The 13926-nt window shown below is 48.9% G+C and overlaps 1 protein-coding gene across 1 annotated transcript in view; it reads right to left on the bottom strand.

The window, feature by feature from the left end:
• The window catches only part of ITIH6 (inter-alpha-trypsin inhibitor heavy chain family member 6), a 35783-nt gene extending 21865 nt beyond the window's left edge, over positions 1-13918 (bottom strand). The window contains 7 exon segments of the mRNA XM_078147892.1: positions 1647-1754; positions 1757-1893; positions 2586-2696; positions 6044-6198; positions 6367-6421; positions 11451-11491; positions 13670-13918. Of these exon segments, the coding sequence (XP_078004018.1) occupies positions 1647-1754; positions 1757-1893; positions 2586-2696; positions 6044-6198; positions 6367-6421; positions 11451-11491; positions 13670-13918 (856 nt within the window).
• Between the last annotated feature and the right edge of the window lie 8 nt (positions 13919-13926).

Below are 13926 nucleotides of genomic sequence, written 5' to 3'. Positions count from 1 at the left end.
AAGTAAAGAAGGCATCCTTGCAATCCTTTTCTATGATACAAATGATACAAATATGGTCTTGATACTTAAACCAGGGAGAAATAAGACCAAGAAAGAGGACTATTGACTAATATCTCTAATAAACATTGATGCAAGCATTATAAATAAAATATTAGCAGGTAGGCTACAGTAATGGATTAGGAAAATTATGCTCTCTGACCAGGTTGGATTTATACCAGGAATGCATGGTTGGTTCAACATAAGGAAGGAGGAAGTGAGGAATGGGTGGAAAGGAAAGAAATAAGCATTTATATGGCATGTACTAAGTGCCAGTCACTGTGCTGTGACAGTATAAGAAATATGATCTCATTTGATCCTCATAACAAATAAAGAAAATCATTAATAGAATAAACCATGTTAATAATTTAAATAATTAAGCCACATAATAATACTAATAGATGCTTAAAAAAAAGCTTTTGACAAAATCCATTAGCTGCTTCTGTTAAAAACACTAGAAACATAAGAACAAATGGACCTTTCTTTGAGGTTGTAAATAATACCTGTCTAAACACAAGAGTAAACATTATACATAACGAGGGGATTAGAACATCATGTGGTGAGTTGTGGGAACTGAATGGACCACACTGACTCCATCTAGTGACTCCATTCTGGATCTAGCTCAGTTCTATTTCCACTTATTACAGGTCTAGTCCAACTTCTGACTTGTGAGAAAACTTAATTCACTTGTGGGAATTGGGAGAAAACCTTCTTGCATTGTTTGAACCTGGCCCTGCCTGGCTGGGAAGCTGGACCACCCGTAGTTGCTGCTTGGAGACCCTCAACCAAGGGCCTCCATTACGCTGTCCCAGTCAGATCTGAAGATTGATACAAAGAGTTTTTTTGCAATTAGACATCTCAAGCAACCTCTGTCTTATCTGAAAATTGGCTCAGTATTGATCAATCAGTTATTATTTCCATGTTCCCTTGATTGTTTATAGATTCTTTGCGTGGATTCAGGGAGGAGTGGAAGCCATTGATCCTATCAGCTGGTGCTGCTTAACTCCCTTTCCTCTTCTAGTCTCACACTGGGGTGCTTCAAGGCCTCCTAAACTTTCCTGCCTCCAGCCCCACCAGTCCCTCCACCTCAGCTGATTGCTCAATATACCTGGATTCTAGAATTTCTTTACTTCTTTTTGCTTTTCTCTGTGACCCCAAACATTTCAGTGTCCAAGGAAGAGCAGAACAAGAAGACTGAACAGGGAAACTGGGAGCCTGGACTCATTCTCACCATCTCTCAGGTTTCAAACTTAAAATGTACCAATGGGCTTTCCTAGACACTCCCCCCCTCATCTGCCCGTTCCTCAGATGGCCACCAGGGGCTGTCTAGATCCCTGGCCTCTGCCTGTAGGTATGCCCCTTGCCAGACCCAACCTTGCCCCCCAGTACTACTTAGTTTCCTCTTCCATCTCAAACTTACTGGTACTTCAGGGCCCACTTACCAAATGCTCTCCTGACTGACCACTTCCTCCTATCCTCTTCAGCTGACCACTGGGGCCACTTGGGTTTTCTTGCCTGCCCAACCTTGTGTTTTTGCCTTTTTCCCATTTTGCTACTGAACCTCTAGGCCTGCCTTTGGGCTCAGGGGTTAAGGCCTGCCTAGCACATACCTCTAACGGCGTTGGTCAGCATCTGGCTGGTTCTCACAGGCAGCACATGGATGTAGTCAATGCCTGTCCTCTCTGACACAGTCACTTCCACACTGAGATTTGGTACACTTGGCCAGGTCTGACACTCACAGCATGCTGGTGTTTTCCCAGGAGGCGAGGGAGCAATTCTTCACAGGTCAAGAAATATGTTACCTCTCCACCCACAGCTACACTTGTGGAAATTTTGAACTTCTTGACCTCGTCATCTCTGGGGATGGAGGGATGATGGGAAGGTGACAGGAGAATTAGTCATTGTCATTATTTCCTTCCCTTCATTGCCTTGTTTGTTCACTCCTTCATTCATTCAGCCCTTTAGAATTCATTCATTTTCCTCATTCAGTCTCATGAGTCTCATGAATTCATTCACTCTCAGCTGGTTCTCTCATTTTACTCTCCAGGTCACTTACCAACTCATGTGCACAATCATACATATATTTAGTTAGTCAGCTATTCCCTTGGTCATTCATATTCTTTAACAACAACTCACTTTTTCCTTCATTATAAATGTTCTAAATCCTGTGCCCAAGCCAGCTGTGGCACCCGACCCTCCTGTGCCTACTTGTGCTCTGGAGGGGCCAGGAGACACCCTCCCCTGGCCCCCCCCATTTGTAGATAGAACTTCAGAACTAGGAAAATAAGAAGCTGTTGATTCTATGACCTCCACCACTTTGTATTTGCCTACAGACATTTAAGGGGGGAGGGCAAGGATCCTCCATTTTGGAGGGCCAATGGGAGTAAGGAAGTGAAGGAGCTGATAGGGACCCATTATTGCCAGGGTCGTGCAAGTCAACGAAGTTTGCAAGCTGAATGAGGGCCACATGGACTTTGGTGAAGCCAGGACTACTTTAAGACACTTCAGACTACTACAGATTTGGAAAGAAATAATTTGGAGAGCCTTACTGGCTGGCCGCATGGGCAGTGGTCCACCCTTGTTTCTTGGCTTCCTCGTACATTTTCTTAGCCTGGTGCTTCTCTTTGACTTCAGCTGTGTAGACTTTGCCATTGATGATCCTGATGGGGAAAGAGGGAGTCAAGGAATTACTAGGCTTCACAGGATCTCTGAGCTGGGAGAGTAACCACCTGAGGCCCAGACCCAGAGAAGGTAGAGAAGTTTTCTAAAAGCACACAGTGAGTCACTGGCCAAAGTTAGCCTCACTGGCCTCTTTTATTTATTGGGAGGCAATCAGGGTTAAGTGACTTGCCCAGTGTCACACAGCTAGCGAGTATCTGAGGCCAGATTTGAACTCAGGTCCTCCTGACTCCAGGGCTGGCATTCTATCCACTGCACCACCTAGCTGCCCCTCACTGGCCTCTTTTAACCAAACCATGCCAAGCTCTTCCCTGAGGCCTTACTAATCCTATTTTTTCTACTCCAACCAACTGTGCTATTTTACTGATGAGTAAACTGAGGGTCAGAAAACTGGCTTTCCCAAGATCACACAGAAATTTCTGTGGAAGTAATACTTCAACTAGATGACCCCTGAGGGACTTTCCAATTGTGCTATTCCATGACTCTTACCTTCTCTTTATCCTCTTCATTATTCTGTCCTTCCCCCTACTCCAGAACCTTTCAAGGCTCCATATTGTCTATAGGATAAAGTTTAGACTCCTCGATCTGGCATTCGATGTCCTTCCTTCCTCCTATGTTTCCCAACTCCAGGCAGATTGATGCCTATCCTGTTTCCCCTGCCCCCACTCCAGCTCCTTCCCATTTTCATACTTTTGCTCAAGCTTTCCCAGCCAATTCTTGTCCATAGACTGATTTCCTCCTCCAAATCAAATCTATCCTTCAAGGCTCAACCCAAACTCCATCTTCTTTGGGAATGCTTACCTCAAACAAATCCTCCCCTCAACCCATACTAATTCATTCATTTAATATCACACTATGTGCGGAGTACTATGGGCCATGGTCCAGGAACTAGAAAGTCTGCACTGTTCCCTCCCCCTCCAACTTTGCCTTCTTGGTAACTGTGCGCTAACTGCAGCTCAGGCACGTAGCAGGGAATGAGACAGCAAGCAACAACCAATGCTTGCAACTTAGGACACACAAGAGGCAGCCAGGGCTGATGAGTGAGAAAGGAAGCTGGTCTGAAGCCTGCTTCTGTGTGACTATGGGAAAGTCCCTTAGCCTTTCTGAGTGTGCATTCTCTGGTCAGAGTAGCTAGGGGTGGGACCACAGGGCACAGAGCCCTGGGCTTGGAGTTAGGAAGACCTGATTTCAAATTTAGAATAAAAAATAGCACCTACCTTGCAGGGTGGAAGTGAGGATCAAATGAAATCTTATTTGTAAAAGGGCTCAGCCCGGCACCTGGAGCGTAGTAGGTGCTTAAAAAAAGCTTATTCCCTCCCCTCCTCCCATCTAGAAATGGCAAGAAAATCCTTCTAACTCATAGGTATAAAGGAAGAAAGGATTTTGGAAATCTTAAAGCACTGTATAAACAGACTTGGTACCCTTCAGGATCTTTCTATTTGTTTTATCTCCTCTCTAAACTCTAGCCAGGGCAGTAAGATTAGAGATGCAGAGAAAACCAACATCAGCTCATAAACTGGGTAAATTAGTCTTTTTGGAACTCACACATGTCCTTGGAACTTTTCCAGGCCAAGGGAAGGAACACCCAGTGGCACAGTGCCTGGTACAGAGTAGGCACTTAATAAATTTATCCATTGACTCTCTCTCCCTCTCCCTCCTCCATCTTTCTCTGCCTTTTTTCTTCTCTCTGTCTCTCTGTCTCTCTGTGTCTCTGTCTCTGTCTCTCTCTCTCTCTCTCTCTCTCTCTCTCTCTCTCTCTCTCTTTCTCTCTATGCCTCCCTCTCCCCCTGTCCCCTCCTCTCTGTGTCTTTCTTTCGGTCTATCTGTCTCTTTTCTCCCAAAATGGACTATATCACCATGGGGAATAAAATAAACTTTTTGTACCCTTTTCCCAGTGCCCCAGAACAGGCCTCTCTCTGTTGCTGGCCCTGGAAATGGGTCTCTGTAGGATGTGTGCTTCCCTGACCAGAGAAGGCAGGTCTCTGGCCTCCACACAGAGAGTACTTTGTGCACCAAATTTAAGGGCACAGAAAGCTCTTGCTGACAGAAGACCTCTCTGTAATGGAGGCAGTCTTCTGCTCTCCTTTCTTCCCTCCAAAAGGGAGAGACTAAATTGGGTTTATTTTAAAAATCTAATGTATTTATTTTACTCAATCAAACAGTGACATTCCCCTTGGCATTTGAGGCCTTCCTATAACATAGCCCACCCTTTCTGTTAAGTGTTCCTCCTCCCTTCCTTCACTGCTTCCTTCACTCCATCCAGGCCAGTCACAGGCTCCCAAGATTTAGAGCAGGGAGGGGCTGTAGAGACTACCTCATCTAATCCAACTGGCTCATTTCACTCTTAAGTGTAAGGTGGAGGGTGTGAGGCTGAGGTCCCTGGCGGGGGGGGGGGTGATAGAGGGTCCTAGGCTGGCAGGGCTGAGAACACCTTGGGGACCCTATAGTCCTACCCCTCATTTTTGAGATCAGGAAATTGAGCTCAAGATAGGAAGGGATTTGTGCGAGAGCTCACTCGTAGGAGGTTTAAGTATGACACATCTTGGAATCTCTATTGGAAAGGACTTTGGAAGATATGGGAACTCCCTCTAGAGAATCTGTCCAGGCCCCTCTTTAAAACCTTAGGGCCTGGAGTCAGAGAGGTCTGAGTTTGAATCCAGCCTCACATACTTCCTAGCTGTGTGACCCTGGGCAAGTAATTTCATCTCTCTGAGCCTCAGTTTCCTCAACTGTGAAATGGGGGTCATAATAATACCTACTTCCCAGGGCAGAGAGATTACAAATGTAAAGCACTTGTAAGCATTAAGGTGTAATAGAAATTCCGGCTATTATTATTACCTGAAGTGATAGGAAGCTCAATACTTTTGAAGGCACCTTATTTGTTTTTTTGCACAGCTTATTGAAGAAGTGATTCCTTTTAGTTATCTCCCTTTTCACTTCTCCCTGTTGGTCCTAATTCTTCCCTCTGGGCCAATTTTTCTAGATCAGTTATTTAAAGACAGCTATCTTCTCTTTTCTCTGGTAAAGTTCTCTGGCTCCTCCAACCCATGTTGTTGTTGATGATGATGGTAATAATAATGGCCTTGCTATCACACTAATAATAATAATATCGTCACAACAACCCTAGGAGTCAGGTGCTATTATGATCCCCATTTCACCCATTGGGAAATATGTGCTGAATTGAATTTGTTCTTTTTAGTTCACTGCCCATCCTTGTTGCCTGAGCTTGTCAATCCCCCTCCTAAAATTTGGCGTCCAAAGCTGTCCTCCCTCTTCCCAGGCCCCCACAGCCCCTATGGAACCTTTGAGCCTCCTCCCAGATACTTACATGGTTAAGTTGGAAATGAAGGCCAGGCCAGGCAGATCCAGGTCAAAGATGGCTTCCTGGGCCTCCAAGTGTGGGTTGGTCATAACAGACACAACCTGGGTGTGGGCATAGTGGGACACAATGGTTGAGCGGATGGAGAAGCAGGTCACTGGAAGCTAGAGCCAGAAGCCGAGGCTTTAGAGGTTGGCTTGGAGGTATTCCATCAGCCTGGATGTGGACCCAAGGAATGGGTTCACAGGTCCCAAGGAGTCAAAGAATCTGAGGCTGGGCTCCCAGACACCTTCTAGACTCCTCTTCAACTCTCTGGTCAAGGCAAATGTTACCTCTCCACCCACAGCTACACCTGTGGAAATTTTGAACTTCTTGACCTCGTCATCTCTGGGGATGGAGGGATGATGGGAAGGTGACAGGAGAATTAGTCATTATCATTATTTCCTTCCCTTCATTGCCTTGTTTGTTCACTCCTTCATTCATTCAGCCCTTTAGAATTCATTCATTTTCCTCATTCAGTCCCACGAGTCCCATAAATTCACACACTCTTAGCTGGTTCCCTCACTTTACTTTACTCATTTTATTTCCAGGATCCTTGGGCCCTAAAGTCCAAGAACGTTAGGAATGGAAAGGACCCGAGGGGCCAAGGTTAGGGAGGTGCAATTCATCCAAGCCTCCACAAAATTCCTGTCGGTCCTTTTGGTTCCCTCCGCTGACCATGACCTCTATTTCTCTCTCCTCACAATGTATGAGAGAACAGGAGGCTGGTGGGTCAGTCAGGATCCAATCTGTGTTTGGCTCAGTGTTGGTCTCTGCTGAGGTGTGGGGACATGGGGTTAGCTAGTGCTAGGCCCCTTGAGGCTCTGGGGGTTGTGGACTCACCTCTCTGTGGGCCATGAGGCTCCCCAGGACTTGCCCGAAGCTCAGAGCAACAAATATCACCAGAGAAAAGCTGAAACACCCCTGGACTCTCAGGAGCTTCATACTTCAGCCTCTCTGAGCTGGGCCAGAAAGGCTCTGAAAAGCAGATTCGAAAACCTACACATTTTGTAAAAACACCTTTGTCCTTGGAACCCTAGAGGAATTTTCCTTTGATCCTCCCTTCTCTTGAGGGGGCTGGAGTGTGGACCAGAAAGAGTCAGCAACCTTCTCAAAGCAGCTTTCATTCCCACACAAGCAGGGATTGTCCAGCTCTGCACCAGTCAGCCACCGGCTCTGGATCCAATTCAATTTTCCTCCTTCTTCCTCTTGCCAGCTCCCTTTTCTCTCTGTATCCCCCTCACACCTCCATCTCCTTTCCATCTTTGGCCTCATCTCTTTCTCTTCTTTAGGCCACTTCATGCCTCCCCCTCCTACCTTCTGCCTCTCATGCTTTTGCTTCCTCTGGCTTCATCTGTTTGTTACCTCCTCTCAACCTCTTCCCTCTCTTTCCTCTTCTTTCTCCTCCTGTCTGTCTTTTTCACTCTCAAATGCCCTCAAACTCTTCCTATCTTCTCTGCTCTCTCTTCTCTGTTACCCAGTTTTCCTGTTTTTGTCTATCTCTTTGTCTCTGTCTCTGGATTCTTTCTTCTCTTTCTTGCTTTCCTCCCTTCTCAGTCCACCATCTTCTGTCTTTATCTGTTTATAGCTGGCTTTGCACTCTGTCTTTCTCTTGGTTAAATTCCTCTTTGTCTCCCCTTCTATTATCTCAGTCTACCCGATTCTGTTAAATAACGAGAAGAGACTGGGCACTGGTCAGCAGTCAGGAACAGAATGGGAACTCCTGGCCAGTGGGGATGATTTCATTCCTTGTCCTTGTATTCCCTGTGCCTAGCACAGTGCCCAGACACATAGTATGTGCTTAATAAATGCTTGTGGACTAAAACCTAACGGAGCTTGACCCAGAGCTACCCTTTCAGCTGAACAAGTTTGGATATGCTTCCTAATTAGGACAGGAGTCAAGTCCTAAGGACAGCTGCCTTGAGGATGGCAGGTGCAAGGCAAGGACAAATTCAAGGCTCTGGGGAAAAGAGCAGATCCTGACACCCATCTGTCCTCCAAACCCCTTTCCAGCTCTCAGCTCTGGCCAAAGAAGCTTCAGTGCCAGCCTCTGATCAGGCCCCCACCTTTGCTCATTCCATTCCCTCACTGTCTGCCTTGGGTGAGTTCTGGCCTGTCATGTTGTCCCCACCCTTGCCAACTCAGCCAAAGGTCCTCCTCTCTTTCCTGACCCTTCTGGCTCTTTTCCCTAGGATTGAAAATGCCATGCAATCCCAATGCGTCACTCTTGCAAATAAAGAATGTCAGAGCAGGAAGAGTCCTTGGAGAACGTGACTATCTGACAGAGAAACAAACGGAGGCCTAAGCAGGGAAAGGGCCCAGTGCTCCTTAACTGATTACATAGTTTGACTTGTTTTCTTTTGCAGATATTTAGTCAGTCAGAAACATTTATTAAGCATCTACCATATGCCAGGCACTGTGCTAAGCTTCTGGAATTCGGCTTCCCTATCTAGAATGTATCTTTCTGCTTGGTTATACACCGCAGATGAGATACTCAGTGACCATGGGGATTATTGGAGTTAAACTCCTGTAGGAGTTTAAAAATACCAGGAGAATGAGTAGAAGAAGGTTGGTGGGGAAGTAGAATAGGAATTCTGTGGGAACAGGCATTGAGTCAGCATGTGAGTAGAAATGACCATAATTAGGGAAAAATAAGGGAAAAAAGTCAAGTACAAATGTCTCAGGGACCCCCAGTGGTCCACAGACCATACTTTGAGAACACTGTGTTAGAAAATGATGGATGAGGCAGCTAGGTGGTGTAGTGGATAGAGACCTGGAGTCAGCAGGACATCAGTTTAAATATGAACTCAGACACTTGCTAGCTGTGTGACCCTGGAGGAGTCACTTAACCCCAACTGCCTCCTTGTCCCACCCCCTCCCCCAAAGAAAATGATGAACGGCAACTCAGGGGGAGGAACCTGAGAAAGCAAGTAGCTGCAGGGCTCTCTCTTCCGTCTTCTTTTCCACCTTGTGTACCAACAACCAATGGCTAAACACAATGGAAAAGGAAGGTTGGCAGAGAAAGAGAGGAGGATTGGAGAAGATGGCTGCCCCTCCTTTTGCTGCTAATGTTACGGAAGGAGGAGTCTGAAGAAGATGCCCAATCGGGTGAGTGGCTAGAGGGACACTTAACCTTCCTTTTCTACACCATTCTACCCAAGGTCAGAAAATACAAGAGAAGGTTAAGAATAAAGAATGGAGTGAGAAGGTTCAATGAGGAGGTTGTATGAGACTGGGGCTCTCTTCATTTTTCTTCTCCCTTCCTCTTTGTAGGCCAAAGATGGAAGGATGGAATATGCTAAAAAAAGGAAAGGTGGGGAAAGAAGAGAGTGGAGGCATCCTTCTCCATCTTGCTTGCTGATCACATCCATATAGGCAGGCTAAGAAGGGCTAGAAGGGATGGCTTCTCCCTTCTGTTTCATGGGCTAATGACTGAGGCTGAAACGTAAGGAAAAGGAGGAAGGGTAGGGAGACAAGAGTTGTTTCAGGGTGGGGGAGGCTTTGCATAGGAGTGGGGCACCTAACTCTAAGGCTCATATCTCATTGTGCTTGTGAATGGCCCAGAAGGAGGAGGCAACCTGGGCAGGCTAGGAATGACTGAAGGGGATCACTCATTCCTCTTCTCCCCACCTTTTTTCAAGCCAAAGGACAAAGGTGGAACCTGTTAGAAGAGGAGGAAGGGTGGGGAGAGAAGGGATTGCCCCCCCCTTTTGCAGTAGGGAGTCCCTCCTCATTGGGCTTATTGATGGTGCAGAGGGAGGAGTCTAACTGGGTAGGCTAGGAGGTTCTGGAGGGGCTAACTCCTCCCTCTTCTCCTCCCTTTCCCCTCATGGGCTAATACGTGGGGATGGGACGAGCTAAAAGAGGAGGAAGGGTAGGGAGAGAAGGAAGATTGGCGGGGGGCAAGGTTTTCCTCCCTCCCTTTCCCCTTCCCCAAGCCCCGCTCCTTCCCTTTTTTGCCTCTTGCTACTGGCGGCGCTGAGGAGGGAGGAGCCTTCGAGAGGCTAGGATGATGGTGAGGGAAGGAAGGAGGGGGTGTTGCTCCCCCCCCCCCGCCGCTGCAGGCACCTGGGGGAAGGGTGATTGAGGGACAAGCCTTGCTAAAAGACTCCTCTCTTTCTGCAGATGGTGTTGCAGGAGGGAGTAGTCTCGAGGCTCAGTGGCAATTTCTCTGCCTGTCCACTGGGCTCAGAGTCAGGAACCTGAGCTTGAACAGATCCTGCCTCCAACCCTTGGTGGTTGTGTGGCCCTGGGCCAGTCCCTGAGTCTGTTTCCTGATCTGTAAAATAACAGCACCTTCCTCCCAGGGTTGTCGGGAGGCTCAAATGGCAAGGGTTCCCACTATGTGCCGGACGTTGCGCCAGATGCCCCCCACCCCCCACTAAGGGTCTGCCCTGCTGGAGTGGGGCAGGAAGTAAAGGTGGGGACCAGTCCTGTCAAGGCTTGGCATTGAGGCATTTCCTGCCCTTGCCGTCCTGCCCTGCAGCTGATGCCACTGAGCGTGAGGCAGAGCTTTGTTAGGGTGCGTGGTAGGACAGGGTTTCTCCAGTCACACAAACCTTCATTTTGAGGGCCTCGGGCAGAGCCGTCAAACAGTGAGCAGGCTAAACCTGGTGACCTCTCTGGGGCTCCCTTGAGCCTCCCGAGTCTATGGTGGCAAAGTGGAGCCCAAAGCAGGCTTGGCCAGAGTGGCAGTAAATCCAACAACCCTAACCCTAACCCTAAATGCCTCCGACTCTAGTGCTAGTGACGTTGGGGAGGGAGGAGCCAGCAGGCTGGAGCTGGACAGGGGCTGCAGATTGGCGATATGCTTTCTCTCTTTCTCCTCTTTCCTTCCCTCTTGCCTTGGTTCCCACAGTCTAGGGCTCCCATCTGCCAGCCTAAGGTGGAGAGACGTGGGCAGGAGCTGTGGCCACCAGGGTTCTCTTTGTCTCCCTGGAAGACTGGAAGGCTGGAAGGTTGGGGGTGTGAGATGTGAGGGGGGAGGGGGGAGGTGGGAAGGGGGGGGAAGGGTAGTGGCCGGGAAGGGCCCTTTGTCACCAGCCCTAATCCCCCCTCTCCCTCCCCTTCCCCTGTGCTGCCCTGGGCAGTGAGGAGGCAGCAGCTGCAGCCGCAGCAATTAGGGTTAGGGTTAGGGTTAGGGTCAGCCGCAGTGGCAGGTGCTGCCACCACCCTAAATGCATGCCCCCTCATTCCTGAAGGTCTGCTCCTTGATGACAGGGGTGTTTTCTCTCTGGTCTTTGTGGCTTATCCTCAGCCCTTAGCACTGTGCCTGGCGCAAGAAAAGGGCTTAGTAAATGCTTGTCAATGGATTTAATTTGATCGATGGCACTCCAGCCCGGCTGGGTTACTGGCAGACCCCTGAGCACTTCCATACCTGGCCGCCTCTGAGGTGCTGGGAATGCTTAACAACCGGCTCTGTAAGAGGGACACACTTTGAAGTTGAATCTGCATTATTGACATGGACTCTACCACTTCCTCAGCTCTAGTCCTCAACAGAACAATCCCTGAAGGGATTTTGCCAACTTCCTTGAGTTGTAAAGGCTTCCAGAGGTGTCAGATTTGCCAGTGGTTGGCTCCAGCTTCCCCTGCCTTTGTTAGCCCTGTCTGTTCCCTGTGCCTGCTATGGCCTGCCACCCAATCTCTGCTACAGTCTTCCTAGCCCTCCATGGTGCAGCTCCCTTCTCCAGGGAGCCTTCTCTGCTTCCCTCAGCTAAGAGAGGTGGTATTTCATCCTGGCCTTAAAGGGCGACTAGGATTTCCCCAGGGCGGGGCGGGGGGGGGGGGAGGCCTGGGGGGGCATTCCAAGTGGTGGGTTTAGCACACTGAGGGTTTAGTGCATGGTTGGGTGTGGTTGAAGGGGCACAGGAAGTGAGGCTGGAAAGTAGGTTGGATTTGGGACCAGATGGGAGGGCCCCAAGTGACCTCGAGCTTGATTTTAAATTTGAGATAGATGGAAAACCAGCTGTACCGAATAATTCTCATGCCATATTCCTTCCAACTGACACCTAGGATCATGATGGGGGGTGGGGTGGGGGTGGTCAGAAAGAGAACTGGGACTCTCCTAGAAGAGCCACTCTACCGTGACTCTGCAAACCCCTTGAGAACCAGGGACATCACTACTTGGCAAATGTCAAAGACAGGGAAGGGTCCCTCACGTACACTACATGTTTGTCTCAGCACTTATGGTAACAGAAGACTGGAAACAGCACTGGATGCCGTCGACTGGGGAACAGCTGAAGAAACTGTGGTGTCTTCATGTAAGGGCGTCTCGATATCCAGGAAGAAATGATGAAGATGTGGAATTCTGGGAAGCTCAGGAAGACCTGTATGAAGGGTTACTGATCCTAGAGAACCATTGCTGCAGAGGCCAAGACAGGAACACAGACACTGAAGACATCAGGACTCAGAGCGATGCCATGATCAGTGCTGACTCCAGAGGACTGATGGTGAGCCTTGGCTCTCTCCTCTCCACAGAGAGGTGGTGGTCTGTAGGTGCAGAAAGAGGCACATGTGTTTTGACTGCTCCCCTCCCTTAAGACCCAGCACCTCTTCTCTTCCTGCTTTGGCATGTGCGAGTTTGTGCTGTGTGTGTGTGTGTGTGTGTGTGTGTGTGTGTGTGTGTGTGTGTGCTGGTAGAGGCAGAGGTGGCATGTGGGGTGTTGGTGGGGACTGCGTCAATGTGCAGGTCTTGGAAGGGTGGTGGCCAGGGAACACATTCAGTACTAGAGTGGTGGCTGAACAGTCCAAGAGTTTGGTGTGCACTCATTCAATGCTGGCTAGGTGGCCTGGAGTCAGGAAGACCAGAGTGCTAATCTGGCCTCAGACACTTACTAGCTGGGTGACCCTGGGCAAGTCTCTTCACCCCATTTCCCTCAGTTTCCTCATCTGTAAAATGAGCTGGGGAAGGAAATGGCAAACCACACTTCTTTGCCAAGAACGCCCCAAATGGGATCATGAAGAGTTGGACATGACTGACATGACTGAGCAACAACATTCAATGCCGTCATGTCTCCTTATGCTCCCCCCCCCAAGCCCTCTACCATGTTCCCTCCTTCTGGCTACTACAGTCTGTTCCAACACCGGCCAGTCCTCTAATGAGATTCCATTACACATCCCATGCTACCAAACTTGACTCAGGACAGTGAGGGGCAAGTAAAAGAAACATACCAGGCCCACCTCTAAAATCCCAAGGGTCCGTCTCTCTACACTCCCAAGGGACCACCAAGCCTCAGCTGTAGCCTGGTTCTCAACAACCCAGCCTGGAAGGGAAGGCAGACTTCCCTCTCCCCCCCAGCCAGAAATGTCCAAGGGAGAGGCTGTCCCTCCAAGCTTTTCATTCAAAAGCTAGCATGCCACCACAGAGTGGTAGAAAGTGATGCTGTAGATAGAGCCTTGGGCTTGGGATCTGGAAGACTAGGATTCCCTCCCGCCACTCTTATCATCTGTGTGACCTTGGGTAAGTCTCCATACCTCCTCTGCTTACAGTTCTATGCCTCTGGGGATACAGATCTCCCCAAATCTGGAAATTGAGGATGCTGGACCTGATGTCCTCCAAGGTCATTTCTGGTCCTCAGCCTGAGTCCTGGCTCTTACGTTGCAGGAACACAGAGTGAGGGTTCTAAGGCTCCTGAAGAAGGCCCGAGGCACTGGCTCCTCAGTCAGGCCTGACTGCCCCTGAGAGGCCTGCCAGTTCTGCTTTGCTCCCTGCTCTGGCGTGGGGTGCCAGTGCGATTCTGCCCACCCACTACATGGCGTGCTCTGTCCATGGCCATTCCCCCACATGTGCCTGTCATCATGCCTGTCCTTGGGAAAACCTTTGTCCAGGCCCCCGTCTGTGTCCATGCCCGTAT

The sequence above is a fragment of the Phascolarctos cinereus genome, unplaced genomic scaffold (genome assembly GCF_003287225.1).
Source record: "Phascolarctos cinereus isolate Bilbo 61053 unplaced genomic scaffold, phaCin_HiC Scaffold_8;HRSCAF=390, whole genome shotgun sequence".
Taxonomy (NCBI): domain Eukaryota; kingdom Metazoa; phylum Chordata; class Mammalia; order Diprotodontia; family Phascolarctidae; genus Phascolarctos; species Phascolarctos cinereus.
Note: the sequence above shows the minus strand (reverse complement) of the source record. Positions and strands in the feature narration are given on the sequence as shown.